Below are 15,199 nucleotides of genomic sequence, written 5' to 3'. Positions count from 1 at the left end.
ACAAAATTCTGAAATATAAACTACTACGATACTCGACCCACGAATGGCACAGAAAATTCTACGAAATGGTACTCGACGAACAAACCAGTTTCCACGTACGTCTTCGAACTACGTACAACTTCTCGTAGAAGATCGTATCACGAGAAGTTCTATCAATACTGCACGTACACAAATTTATTATTAATATCACGAAAAAGAAAATGTGTCTCCTCCTTAATTTTCCTTACTCGTGAAAAGTATATTTCAAATAGAAAAAAAAAAAATTCGTTTCCTGTTATAAATAAAATCGACAATTGTTGAAAAGATAAAATGACGCAAAGGTGAAAGTTCACGTACGAAATACGATATATCGATACCTGTTCAATTTCTGATTATCACTGAAAATTTCGCGGAGAACCTCGCGGCGCGGCTGCACCCGCGAATTTCCACATCAGGTACATTGTTCCCGTTTAAATATAACCCGGAGGCTAACGAAATTACTCTTGGTTGGCCACCTCCTGTCAGGCTGGCCAACTCTGCGACCCATCTTCCCTCGACACCTTCGAAAAACAATTCAAGAAATTCAAGACGCCTCGATTCGATTTAATCGAATAATTATTGCTCATCGATCGGTAATTGTGAAATGTTTAGCGATGTTTAACGCGTTGGTGCGAGTTTGAACGCATGTTTTGAAGGTTGGTGACGTGATGCGTGTTTGTTTGACAAAGAGTTTGAAGTTTTTATTGGGTATCATTTTATTCGGATTACGAAGCTTCGTTCGTCCGGAATAACGTTCATGGATTATGGTATCCTCGTTTCGTGAATAAATTTTATAAACTGTAATTGTACGATCTCTTCTGTTTCGAAGATTATCGTTTTTCTTTTCTCCAGAAATTTGCTTGACAGAAACTTCAACGTCTCTCTTGTGATTTTGCTTGTTTTTTTATTGTTGTGAATTTTCTTATTTGGGGAATTGTATTCTTTCCTCGTTTTTACTGTCAAGTTTTGCTTTTTCTTTGATTGATAAATAATTTTTCTTTTTACAATCGAGAATGATATATAGTCAATATTGATGCTTGATATTGATCTTATGATATTGATGCAATGAAATCGATACCGAAATGTTTATTATTTTGTCCAAATAAATGTGTTAAATTGTAAAAATAAATATTTAATTTTATAACAGCTTGTAATTAAAAAGATTCTTAGTTATATTAATTTGTATATCATCATGCCTTTGTATTAAAATTCTTTAGAAGCAAAATTTGATTAATACATAAAATATAAGACTTTTCTATGAGCCTTAATATTCGTTGATAAATTGAATTTAAAAAAGAAATAATAATTTCTATGTTTATACATAAAAATTATTTTTATAAGTATTCATTCTAATATAAAATATAAAATATAAAATATATAGAAATTTAAAAGTTGTATTCTATGTTATGCATCTATATTCTCTATACTTATGCTCCACATTTATTTCTTATGCATACAGTCCACATCCATATAGCTATTATCTATTTTCTACGCCTATATCCTATATTCTTTTATTCCACATATATTTGTTGTTTACCCAAGTGTCCCATTATTAATAATTATGATTTGCACGATCGAAAATAGAACGGAAGAATAATAATATCTTACTTTTGGAGATGGTTTTCCAACCACGATGCACTCAAATTTCGTGGAGACACCCTCCATCACTTTTCTGTCCTCGAATCTCTCCTTGAATGTAGGAGCAATCAGTTTCTCCTCCATCTTTACAAATTCTTCCTTCCTCCTAAAATCACCCAACGATCTGACGACCAATCGAGCGAAAGCTTTCGCTTCTCCGTGTTCATTGAACGCTTTGACCACGTAATTTCCTTTATCCTCGGGAATCGCCGAAGAAATCTTCAGGATGCTCGTTCCATCCTCCTTTCGCTGGATCTGAATGATAAAACAAAAATTATCAATTTAATCAATTTAACGACTATCGTTATAGATCTTCGAAGAAAAGCGTTGGAGATCGAAGAAAAATAAATTTTGAATAGTGGAAAATAAATATGTTATTGCCTTTTCACTTTTCAATTCTTTGAAAATATTTTGAACATCGTTTAATTTTCCAAAGTTTTCAAAGTTTTGTACATATACTGATATAGTAATCGAAAATTGATTTAAAAATTATGTATAATATGTATTATATTCGAGATTTCATCATGCAGTTTTGTATCAATATTAAACAAATATACTATTTTTATAAAAAGATTTTCATATAGATCGTAAATTTTAAATTGATAAATTTTTTTAAAACTCGATTAACATATCAATTACCACGTGTTTATTTTATTCTGTCAAAATAAGTAAATATTTTTTAGAATGATTCACACTTTTCTAATTTTAAAAAAATACGATCCTTCGTTCTTTCGTTTTTAAATTGTATAATAAACATACATTATCTGTTGCGAATCATATAATTCAAAGGAAAAAGTAGGAATCTTATGAATTTTATTTTAGAGAATACTCACCAGAATACGTTCGTTCTCAGTGACCTCGCCACTGTCGGAAAACCATCTCAGTTCCGGTTTCGGCTCTCCAACCACCGCGCACTCGAAAATGGCGGTCTCGCCTTCCGCTACAAGAGAATCCGTTGGAAGTTTGACGAATCTTGGTGGCGAACCCGCGATGAATGTTTCTTCGATTTCTGTTCGCGCTCTGTCCAATTTCTCCGAAACAGTGACCGCTGAAATATTTTATCGTTATTTGTTTAAAGATTGAATAATTATATATTATAAAATTAAAAATTATAAATTAAAAAATTAAAACGGATATGAAATTTTTAATTTGTAAAGGATAATTATTTCGTTTCTAAGCTCAGTAGATCGAATTTTGAAAATTATTCTATGGCATACGAATGAATTTTTTATTCTAATCGTATATATAAGTGTGGGTTATTTCATAAAATTAAATTTAAATTTATTTCTTGAAAAATATTTCAAATATAAAAAATTGATACAGGTAATCAATGCATCATTCTTTTCTCGTTCTTTATTCTTTTTTAACAGTTTAAAGCATTTTTACGAGATTATTTCCATTTCATTGAAGAATAATCTAATAATCAAAATGTATTTACGATATAAAAATAATAAATATAATAACAAATTTACAATTATTGTAATAAAGATAATTTCAAAATTTATTAAATATTTATTCAATGATTACTTACGTGTTACTGTTAATGTACACTGACTAGATGCTTCACCGCCAGAATTAATGGCGACTACTTTGTACACACCAGCATCGTCTAAGAAAGCTTCGTGAATGACCAAGGAACACTTGTCACCCTGGAACAACAGCTGGAAATCGGCCGATTCTTTCACAGGTTGATCATCGTGATACCAAATCACCTGTCCCAACAGATTTACAAATTTTCTGTTATAAAAATAGATTCAACGAATAATTCAATAATAACATAAATTTCTCTCGAAAATCGCAAATTTAAAGTTTATTTTTTCCGACAAATATCGAAAAAGAATTCTCAAAATATCTTAATATCTTTCTATAATGAATATACAATAAATTACATCAAATCCAATTTTCAAAATAATAATTCTCATTTCTAATGGAATATTATAATGATATCTGAAAAATTGTAAAATTCTCTAAAGTTGTTTTACTTTTTTGCTCTTTTCTTATTAAGAATCTTAACCCAATCATAAATAAAGACTTTCGAGAAAGAGACTTCCAAATCATTTTTACTCTTGCCAAGAATTCGATCGTTTCGATATACCCCAATCCCCAATAAAACAAATGGAGAATAAACCTCTTCGAGCTAACAAAACACTCACTTCCGGTTCAGGTTGTCCAACGATCACGCAGTCAAGGCGAACGGAGAGGCCCTCCTGAACTTTGAGGTCCTTCAACGGCATCTGAATCTTGGGCACGACGGGCTCCATGTCGCTACAGGCGAATTCCGAGTCGCTCGTCTCGTGCGGAAGCCGCCCCTTCACGGACACGTTGCAAGAAACCGTGGCCTCACCCGCTTCGTTCTTGGCGACGACCGTGTAACATCCGGCATCCTTGGCGAACGCCTCCGAGATGACCAAACTGGTCCGTCCACCGTCCATTTGTATCTAAAACAGCGAATCCCTGAGCGCACAAGTTTCAATTCTTCGTTTTCGGATCGCGTTGCTTTATTTCGAATTCGGCGCGTGCACAATCCGGCTATAATTAACGCTGCTTCGTTAGGTCGCCTCGCCTGATCGTGGAGAAGATCGTGGAAGTGAGAGAAGACGAGGAAACGAAGACGATGTTTCCGTTGAAAAATTGCGTCGTTTTGTTTTTCTTCTTCTTCTTCTTCTTTTTTAAGATTGATTGGATTTGTTTATTTTTGTAGATGGTATTGGTTTTGTTGTAAAATTGGATTGATTAATGGGGGAGTTGCTTTTATTATCGTGATAATATTAAAATAAGTTGAAAGGGGATGGAGATGTAAGAGATTATTGAAATTAGAAGATCTTTAAATTGAAGTGAAATGAAAAGTTTGGTGAAATGGTGGCTGAAGAATATTATTCTTCAGCTCGTCAATTGTTTTTGGACTATATTAAGATTGCAAGACTATATTAAGTGCTAACTAATTAAAGGTATTAATAAAAGAAAAATTCAATGTCTAATTTCATGAGAAGAAAAACAGAAATTCACATCAGTAATAAAAATGAAAGCAAGTTTTACATTACGTTCAATTGAAATGAATATTATAGAAAAAAAAAATATTAAAGAAATTTTTATATTTTGCTTTTGAAATTAAAGATATTTATTGCATGTAAATCAAATATAAAATTTTATGTAAATTTTAATTATTATTATTAAAATGAATACATTACCTTCAAATTCATACTTTCTTCAACAGGTCTTCCATCGTGATACCAAGTTAAAGCGGGCATAGGATTCCCTTTTGCTTCGCATTCGAGTTTCACCCTTTGACCTGCTCTTCCCATGGCATTCGAAAGAGGTGTGACAAAATATGGTTTCTCCGAAGTGAATTCCGCAGCTATAAGTAAAACAATAAAGTGAATCTTGCTTCTGAATATACAATTTTTTCTTCAAACATTATTATTCAGCAATAAAATGTATAATTCCTCACGTTCAACGTCGAGAAAAGCGGAAGTGGAGGCTTGGCCCAATCTATTCGTGGCCTTGCAAGTGTAAGTAGCTTTGTCTTCTAAGAAAACTTCCTCGAATTTTAACACAGCCTCGCCATTATTGTAAGTGATAACGTAATCGGGAGAATTATCGATGTTCACGTCGTTCTTGAACCATTGGACAGTTGGCAGTGGATTACCTTCGACGATGCAGTCCAATCGATGAGAAGAATTTTCTAAAGCCACTGAGGCCATCAATTCTTTCACGAAAACTGGAGGACTCGGTTGCTCTTCCGGTGCAGTTTCTAAAAATCAAATTTTATAAAACGATGATAAATATGTAATACTAAAAATCAGCAAATGAAAATTAATTTTAGATTAAAATTAATCCCTGAAAAAAATTGTAACATAGCTTAAATTTAGAAAAATAAATTAAAATGAAACACTCTCGTTTACTTTCATTTTATTTTATGATATAAATATTTTTCTTCCAAAAAGAGTTTTTATTATTTATATTTTTCATATAATATTACAAAGATAAAATTTTAAATTATAGAAAAAAATAAATTTTAATAAATTGATGAAAATTTAAAAATATTAGAAGCTATGGTTTAATATATAATATTATTTCATATCAAAAGTTTCAAGTTTAAATAGACATTTAATTTCTCATAAAATGAAATGTTAAAAATTGCAAAATCACCTTTGACAGTCAATGTGGCGGAAGTTTCCGCTGATCCAGCTATATTGAAGGCTTTGCAAGTATATTTCGCAGAATCTTCGGCAAAAGTTTCTTCGATAGTCAATGTGCAAATTCCATGAATGTAAGTGGTCAAGTAATCAGGATTATTCAAAATCGAGATTCCATCCTTGTACCATATTACTTCCGGTGTTGGTTGGCCAATGAGATTGCACTGGAAGGTGAATTTCTCTCCTTCCTGAACGGTGGCGTCATGTAAAGGAATCGTAAACTCTGGTGCCAATGGTGGAACATTTTCCTTGTGCATTCTTTCAACTGATTTTTCGCGAGTTTCTTCGGTGATGATTTTCTTTTGTGGGCTTGGTTCGCGAGACGGTACTCTTTTCTCAATTTCCGTCTGAAATGCAAATTCAATATTAAATTTACATGAAATAATTACAATATCATCACAATTATCTTCAAACATTATGAAATCAACATAATTAAACGCAAATTAAATACAAATTAGGTAAAACAATAGTATAATTTATTTCAATCGAATGATATTTTTTTTAGAATCTTCATATATCATTGATAAAATAATTGTGAGCAATATTCTTCCAAAAATTAACATATTTATACAACGTAATTTACTTCAAAAGTTGATTAAATCTTATTAAAAATTAGAAAAACTTCAAACCGTTATAACTTCAAAGATAATGACTTCCAATCAACAACTAATGATCATTAGAATCGCGAAAGCTTGCCCTTTAAAATGCTTTTTTATTTATCTCGATACGACTTCCGGTTTCCGAGATATCATCGTGTAAACAAAATGATGATTTTTAACCGTTTACCTTAAGCTTGATAAAACGGTATTAAAATTAAAAAAAGTTTAAGTCGCTATAACTTCAAAGATAATGATTTTCTATCAACGAGCGAACGATCATTAGAATCGCGGAAGCTTGCCCTTTAAAATGCTTTTTTATTTATCTCGATACGACTTCCGGTTCCCGAGATATCATCGTGTAAAGAAAAAGGTAATTTTTGATCGTTTACTATCTCCTACTCTTTTCCCTTATTCGGATCTCTCGCTCGCGCCTCGTCTCACTAACCTATCCCAAACTGCAGACAAGCGACAGATGCAATTCCTGGAAAAACGTAGTATGCATTTCCAGGAAAAAAATATAGGTCACTGGCCCATTCATAATCTCTGCGCCGTATTAAGTATTACGATAACTTTGAGTGCTTATATCTCAACGACCGATTGAGATATCGAGATAAAACAAAAAGGAGATTCAATGGTATGTATTTCTCTATTTCTCAAGTGGGTTTTGGTGACAAAATTCCTAATTTCTTTTCATATTTTTTTACGTGAAAAATTGATATTTTGTTTAAAATTTTGTGTTAATGGTATGTTGTAAAGATATAATTTGTCTTATATAATGTTATACATTTTCTTTATATTATTTGAATAATTGGATATGTTTTAACTATATAAAACATTTAACTATATTTTATGTAATATTGTATAATAAATTGAAAATATATTATTTTTCTTTTAGATTTCTTGAAAAAATAGTTAACATTTACTTTATGAATCTGAAAGTCGTATTGGCAATTAAAATTGTTCAATTAAAATAATTTATTATCGATTGTCACCTTTTGTAAGATGTGTATCTCTTTTTTGATGGTGGCGGAAGTGATCATTTCTTTGACGTAACTTTCATCGGTTTCGATCTTTTCCGTTTGTGCCGACACCGAAAACGATGGAGGAGCAGAAACTTTTTGAATCTTCCTCTCTTCCTTCAATCTTTTCGCTTCTATTGTTGCTTTTTCCAATGTTTCAGCTGCTAATTTCTCGGCAATTTTCTTCGCATTCTCCGCTTCTTCTCTCGCTGCCTCCGCGGCAGCCATTTCCATTTTTGCGGCTTGTAATTTTTCATCCGCTTCCCGTTTTTCTATTCTTAATTTCTCTTGTAAATCTTCGGCATTTTTCAAATTTTGGGCCAGCGTTCGAAGCTCGGATGAAATGACGGCGAAGGAATCCAACATCTGCCGATTCTCGACGACGACTTCATTGAACTGTGGTAATCTATCCGTGTCTAATAATAAAAATAATATAAAAAGAAAAATGTGAAAATTTTTATATTTTTCGAATTTAAATCGAACATTTTTCTCACTTACCGAAAACAATTGTCGACAATTCTTTTAATTTTTCGATTCTCTTTTCCTGCATCTCTTCACCTGGCTTCAGATAACTCTCAATTTCTTGAAGCAACACCATCGCGTCTTTAGGTGTTTTTACCGTGGTTGCCTTCCTCGCTATCACTACCAACAATTTACTACCCTCCCTATTCCATTCCTTGGCTTCCTCTAGGAGCAGAAAATACTCTATGGCCAAATTCGTTCGTTTCTTCGTTTCTTCGATCTTCCTCTTCAAATTTCTCCATCTTTCTCTCAACGAGGAAATATCCTTGATGATTTGAGGCGTCAAAACATTGATCGACTCTTCTGTTGTTCTCACAAAAGTCTCGATCCTCTCTTCCAAAATCTATAAAATGAGAAATAAATTTAAGTTATCTTCCAATTATTCCATCAATGAAAAAAATCGAAAATATATAAGTTGCATATACTATATTCGTTTGATTTATTTTAAACACTTTTTGCTTACCATTCCCATGTATTTTCCTACGATAAGCGTAAAAAAAATTTTGATATTATTAGTTAGATTAAAAGAAAAATAGTTATTAAAATATTACTTAGCAAAATGTTTATAAAATTTATTATAGTAGAACTGCAAACTTAAAAATTTTAGATAATATCTAATCATTGTTAATAAATATTTTTATAATATAATTAGACATTTTTTAAATAAATTGACATAATAAAAGAATCAGTTCATTAAGTATGAGATGATGAAACATTATTTCCAAATTTAAAGTATCTATTTGGATAAAATATTTCGTGAAATCTCGATTTATATCTCAACGAAGAGAATTAGATCGGATTTCTACTATGTGAACAACTTGATCGTATAACTATATCCAAATATCAATTACAGAAACAATAATTTAAAAAAAAACTGCTAAAATTGTCATCTACCCCAAAAGAATTGCAATAATTCTTACCGTGACAGTTTTCTCGAACTGCACGAACGAAGAAGCGGTCGCCCTCGCCGTCTGAAGATTCTCACCGATCTTCGTATCCACCTTTTTCAAATGTTCGTTCAAATCTAGCAGCTCATTGTCGATCCTCTCTAAATCCTCGGCGAAGGTACAGGTTCGCCGATACTCTTCGATTTTAGTAGTCGTCTGTGACCAAAACACTTCGAAATCTGTGGACAACGACTCCAAGGCGCGTCTCAATTTCTCGATGTCGTGAACACCAGCCTCTGGTGGTTCCTGCCGCTCGATTTTAACCATCGTTTCTCGCACCTTGGATCCGATCTGGCTCTGCCTCTCAGAGATTGACCATCTCATCGCGTCGAGCTCGTTGAATAGAGCTTCCACTTCGGATAATTTTCTCAGGGACGTTACACGAGATACTTGATTCTTCAGCTGCTCGATTTTGTGCTCGACCTTCCGTAAAAAATACAAATTTTGTCGAAATTAATAGATAATTTAAAATTTACTGTTCATTCAATTTTATGCTATATGGTATATATATGTGTGTGTGTGTGTTTTTAAATAGAATGGCTAAATTTGTAATCGCAAATTAAAAATGTCGTGACGAATTCTTAAGTATCGTTATAAAATTGTAAACGATATATTTAATTATTTCAATCATATACCTCTTCGATATTCTTGAAGATAGAGATCAACGATTCGAGGAGATTTTCGTAATCCCTCGCGGTCGTGCGAAGATTCTCGTGCATCTGACGAAGTCTCTTCAAGATTTCATCCTCAATTTGCACTTCGCCTTTTCAATATAAAATTTCATTTAAGATTTTCGAATCATCAGAAATATTATTAATATCGGTATCCCTGGAATTTAATCGCGTACCTTTTTGTGCCAAAGCATTGAGTCCTTTGATCCTTGAATCCAACTCGTCCACAGCTTTGTTCAACTCAGGGAGGATACGATCTTTGGATCCTACCAAATCTTGAAGAATGTTCTCTGTCTGATGAGAAACAGACGTGATCACTGGATACAATTGTTCGCTGAATTTAGACACCCATTCCATCGTCTGGAAGAAATAAACAATTAAATAATATTTGTGAAATAATAAATAAATTTTGATAATAAAAATAAAAATATTTTTATTGAATTCGACAAATTTACCCTTGTGCTTTCTTCTATTTTTCGTTCATGCTCGATCCGTTTCTCCCTCAAAATCTCGATCGTGGTTCGCCATTTCTCCCACGATTCCGTCACTGTCAACTGTTTATTGGCAAACTTTTCTAAAAGCATTTGAACGCATATGCAGGCCCTCGGCACATCCAAATAGGGATCGTCGATCTGGAAAATAGAGCGCTTTTTTAAAGAAAAAGAAGGTAAAAGATTAAAAAAAGTCGTTAAAAATTAAACGAATCTAGTACCTTAACAGCAGCATCCAAGAACGCCTTCCCTGTGCCAGTTAATTTCACGTAAAGTGGTTGAAGATCCTTCCAACGTCTTCCAATCAGTTCGATCCTTCCTTCATCTAAAACGTCAACGTGCCTCTTCAACTCGGCTTCGATGGACTCTATCTCCTTCGTCAACTCCTCGACCACCAAGTGGAATTGAAGATAAAGGGATCCTAAATCGATTCTTCCCGCCACCAAATCCTTAGTCTTCGACCAGGAGTTCCTCAACTCCTCGACCTTCGATTGCAATTCCAACTTCTGCGATTCGTCGAGCCGTTCCCTGATTGGAAGAATTTCGAACTCGAGGTGCTCGACCTCGTCGGTTCTCTGCTCGAGATCGGTCAACAGCTGGCGATGAAGCCTGCAGAAATCCTCCGCCATTGTGACATCGCTGCCCATGTCTTGGTGACCCTGAAGAAACGCTTCGGGTATGCTCATTAACCACTTTCTCAGCTCGTCGTGCTTGTCCAGGAACGTGTTTATGATCCTCGATATCTCGAGATTCTCCTTCTCGTGGGCCGTGCACCGTTCTATCAACCGGATCTTCCGGTTCTCCAACTCCTCCACCGCCCGTTTCACACCCTGTCATGAGAGAAAATTGTGAGATTCGATCGTTGAAGTTGAGTTAAGTTCAAACGAGAGCAAGAGTAAGAATTTTTGAAAATTATACTCAATTGTTATTTCATTTAATTAAGATCAATATTCGTGAAATATATTTTGAGAATCAATTTTAGAGATCGAAGATTCTAGGAGAAGAGTGCAAAAATCGTAGATTGACGTTTATTTATCGAGTTAATAAGCAATTTAAGCTTGTGTTGTTTAAACTCTGTCTTCGTCTCGCTTTATCTAAAGCAAACATAAAACGTATTTATAACTTCGTAAATAAGCCTGAATCGGAATTTTTGTACACCAACTTTTCGCGTTTGTTTTAGAATCTACTCACCAAACCTGTGTCCTTCGAATATATTAATACCCTGTATATTTTCTTTAATCTACCTTTCATATTTATTGTACTTATTCTGTATTTCTATATTTCTGTATCTCTTGAAAATTATATAATTTTATTCGAAATATACGCTTTTTTAAGAACGGTAAAATAAGATGTGTAATTCAATTTTCATCCTCTGACATTTCTTTCGTCTTTTACAATTTTAATAAACGTGAAAGAATTCTCATAATTCATCCATCATTCTCGATGATGACTATCCTCACGACAAATATATTCGATACCGGATTAATTAGATTCAGAATCTTAAATTTGAAATTTAAGAAAAGAAAATATACAAATTCTTTAGAATTTAAAATAAACTTTTTAAATTACTTAAAAGTTATAATGGAAAAATAAAAAAATGCAGTCGTTGCGACTCGAAAAATAAATGCTGATTAAAGATTGCCAGGAAAACTACTAGTAATCGATTGAAAATTCATTCGCGAACGATTTTTATTCACTGCATGCTGCGCGTGTGTCGCAATTTCAACTGTCACGGATTAATCTCTCGATCTCTAACCTCAGCCCCAGGCGCTCCTCTTCCTGTGATGTCCAAGAGGGCGTATCCTTCCACCAGAGGTTTCGCTGTAACGTCTTCGATGGTGGCGACGGTCTGGGCATGGAAACGAGCTAATCTCGTCGAATACGGGGGATGCTCTGTGGTCACCAGTTGAATCTCCAATTGATCTAGCTTCGTGATTGCCTTAGAAAAAAAAATAATCGCAAAATTTTTAACCAAAAGAAATATTTTCCCCATAAATACGATTTTTTTTAATAAAAAATTGTTTTCTATTATAAATAATTCTACCTTTTCTGAATAACAAAATTATTCTTTATATTTGATGATAATTATAATTCAAGTATTTCCTTTTTTTTTCTTTTTGTAGGCGTAGTATTTAAATGGAACAAGCATAAAAAGGTCAATGCTCACCGATCTTGCCGAATCAAAGAAGGCCACCGCTCTATTCAACAACGACTCATACTGATCTAAATCATTGACATAATCAGCCGCGGCGCCAAGGATCGCATAAGCTTGTTCTGTCGCCTGTTCACCGGCAAAGTGTCCCGATGACACTAATCGTTCGGTCGATTTCGTTATTTTGATCGATCTGTCTTGAAATTCCTGGTCATTACATAAATGGAATATATATTAAATATTTTTTTAAATCAAACTTTTCGAATCCAAATGTCTCTTTCAATTTATATCTGTATGTAAATTTCAATATAATTAAAAATTAATTGGACTCATGACAGAAAATTAATAATAATATTTATATCTTTAAATAAAATATATAACAATAAATTCAATAAATTAATCAAATATAAATCTATTCCTTTCGTAGAAAAATATTATCTCATAATTTCAATTAAAATAAATTTAAAAATAATTACTAGGAAAGAAATTATATAAGATAAAATATGTACTAACAATTCGATAGATCTTTTGCATCAGATTGTAAAATAAATAAAAAAAAATTAATTTATCGATTGTATATTAATGAAGAAACTAGAAACGTGGTTGTAAGAAAATACCTTAGCCTCAGCCTGTAATTTTTTCAATTCGAATAGGAGCAATTCCGCGCTCGACGCGGAATCTCCTAGCTGATCGCAGCTGCTCGACAAAGCAGCGATTCTATCGTTCAAGATCTCTTCGAGATCGCGTAGATCGGTCGCTAGCAGAGCTAAAGCCAGACATTGCTCCAATTGTGTCTTTCTACTGCGGAACGATGCCTCGATCAACCGTCTCCTATCGTGGAGCTCTTCCAACCATTTCTCAACCTTCAACACGGCTGCAAGATACGAAGAGATTGACTTTATTATTTAAAAAACAATATCCGCTCGATAATAGATATTGCTGGAAACAAGAATATTTTAATTATAAAATGTAATTATCGAACGTTAAATATACGTGTCTCTGAATAAGATGATTCATAGATTTATTATTAAAAAATCATTTTATTATTTTATTGTTTAACTCTACAAAAAGAGAAGTGATAAAAATAATCACGTTAACAACTCTTATCTTAAGAATGAAAATATAATCGTACTGATTCAAAAACTCGTTAAGTATCTCTGTAATTATAATTCTATCTTCTATCGATCTTATGAAAAATATAAAGATTCTTAAACCGTATATATTTAAATTTTGTATACAGATTTTAATATATGTATTAGACTTATCTTTTGTTTAAAAAAAATAAATATTATTTTTCATGATGTCAACGAATCTTATCTCGAAAAATCTCTAACTCAATCTTTGCTGATTGTTATTAAGTATTCGATCTCACGTTATATTACTTCTCTCGTATACCAAAACGGAGGCGAAAGGAACACACGTCGGTTGTGTCATCGGTTAAAAGCGAAAGGTGTACGTACAATGGGTACGTGTAATTGTGTTTCACGTAACAATTAATCGCAACAACTAACCGTGATCAGCTTCGAGTTTAATTCTCTCAGGCCTGGAGTCCAACGTGCCTTCGTTCGCTATCTCCTTCAGCCGGTCCAATAAATTCTTTCCCTCTTGCAACGCGCCCATCAACGCCTCGAGCATGTTCTTTCGAAGATCGTGGATTTTCGACAAGAAATTCTTCACCGCCTCGATCTCGATCGGCAGCAACGTGTCGTTACAAGCCATCTCCAATGCTCTCATGCTCTCTCGACACTCCTCCGCTCGACTGTATAATAATTACGACGATCAAATATTTTCTTCCTTTTATTCTACACTTGTATTCAAGGAAGAATCTGTCTTTTACCTTGTGCGTATAAAAGATTTAGAATCGATCAAAGTGAAAGTGAAAATAGAATTTCTTCAGAACTTCTTTCTCGTGAACAATTCAATTGATCAATTTTGAGATTATGAGACATCTCATTTTCAAAAATTAGTAAGCCATTTTTAATTAATTTATTATTATATCGTGTATCTTATATCAAATATTTCAATAACTTTTGTGTAACAATGTTTAATATATATTACATGTAATTTGTTTTATAATTAGACTGTTTATATATGTTTGTATTCAAGACGATTGTACGAACCATTGGAATAATACGTTCGAATCGAGGATTTGTTTTCGACGTTCCAAAAGCTCGTTCACATCGCGCCAAGCTTGGCCCAACGTTTCCGCCATCGCGGCGTACACTTCCGCTCTTGGCCTTTGGTTCGAGATCAACTGATCAGCCTGCCGGAGCAATTCCTCCACCGGGCTCTGTTTGCTCTTTTGTCGAGAAAAAAAAATTTATTTATTATTTATTACTCTCTGTACACGTGCATAGTAATCACAAGATCCGTTACGATCTTCATTTCATTGAATTTTGCATTTAATTATATATCTCTGCGATGAATATTTGAGGTGTAAAAACAAAAATATTTGAAAGTTGAAATTCATTAGCAAGGAATATCAATTCGAAATTGTTGAAGATAAAAATTATCTATAAGAAATTGAATTTGAGAAATCTTTTTATAATTTTGTAATAGAAAGTGTGAAAACATTATTTTCCAAACAATAATACAATTAAATATTAATTTTGAATGATTAAACTATATATAGATACAATGAAATTAACAATAAATTTTAAAATACAAAGATGATACGAATTTTTTAGAAAAGTTACCTGCAATCGAAGCAGAACTTCGTCGTGCGCATTCGAGAGCTCGGTGGCTTCCTCCACCGTGGCACCGAGCTTCGTTAGTTCTGGTTGAACCTCCAGGACCTTCAATCTCAGCCATTCTCCGCTCTAAAAAAAAGCAAACAAGAAAACGAAAAAAAAAACGTAAATTATTAACATAATAATGTAAAAATTATTATCACGTGATTTCGTTATTGACAAATAATATTTCTCAATAATTCATGGTCGTAATAAG

The 15,199-nt window shown here is 33.1% G+C and overlaps 1 protein-coding gene and 1 long non-coding RNA gene across 2 annotated transcripts in view; one reads left to right on the top strand and one right to left on the bottom strand.

The window, feature by feature from the left end:
* The window catches only part of LOC107993146 (titin), a 207,009-nt gene that overhangs the window by 155,984 nt on the left and 35,826 nt on the right, over positions 1 to 15,199 (bottom strand). The window contains 20 exon segments of the mRNA XM_062077058.1: positions 1,627 to 1,911; positions 2,490 to 2,704; positions 3,188 to 3,368; positions 3,810 to 4,094; positions 4,845 to 5,011; positions 5,105 to 5,407; positions 5,806 to 6,199; positions 7,444 to 7,886; positions 7,969 to 8,335; positions 8,913 to 9,362; positions 9,575 to 9,702; positions 9,787 to 9,970; positions 10,066 to 10,242; positions 10,323 to 10,931; positions 11,858 to 12,040; positions 12,269 to 12,460; positions 12,871 to 13,127; positions 13,765 to 14,012; positions 14,374 to 14,552; positions 14,950 to 15,072. Of these exon segments, the coding sequence (XP_061933042.1) occupies positions 1,627 to 1,911; positions 2,490 to 2,704; positions 3,188 to 3,368; positions 3,810 to 4,094; positions 4,845 to 5,011; positions 5,105 to 5,407; positions 5,806 to 6,199; positions 7,444 to 7,886; positions 7,969 to 8,335; positions 8,913 to 9,362; positions 9,575 to 9,702; positions 9,787 to 9,970; positions 10,066 to 10,242; positions 10,323 to 10,931; positions 11,858 to 12,040; positions 12,269 to 12,460; positions 12,871 to 13,127; positions 13,765 to 14,012; positions 14,374 to 14,552; positions 14,950 to 15,072 (5,370 nt within the window).
* On the top strand, positions 4,094 to 5,547 carry LOC133666418 (uncharacterized). The gene is made up of 2 exons (XR_009830529.1): positions 4,094 to 4,604; positions 4,871 to 5,547. It is a non-coding gene; the product is annotated as an uncharacterized LOC133666418 (long non-coding RNA).

This window comes from Apis cerana, linkage group LG7 (genome assembly GCF_029169275.1).
Source record: "Apis cerana isolate GH-2021 linkage group LG7, AcerK_1.0, whole genome shotgun sequence".
Taxonomy (NCBI): domain Eukaryota; kingdom Metazoa; phylum Arthropoda; class Insecta; order Hymenoptera; family Apidae; genus Apis; species Apis cerana.
Note: the sequence above shows the minus strand (reverse complement) of the source record. Positions and strands in the feature narration are given on the sequence as shown.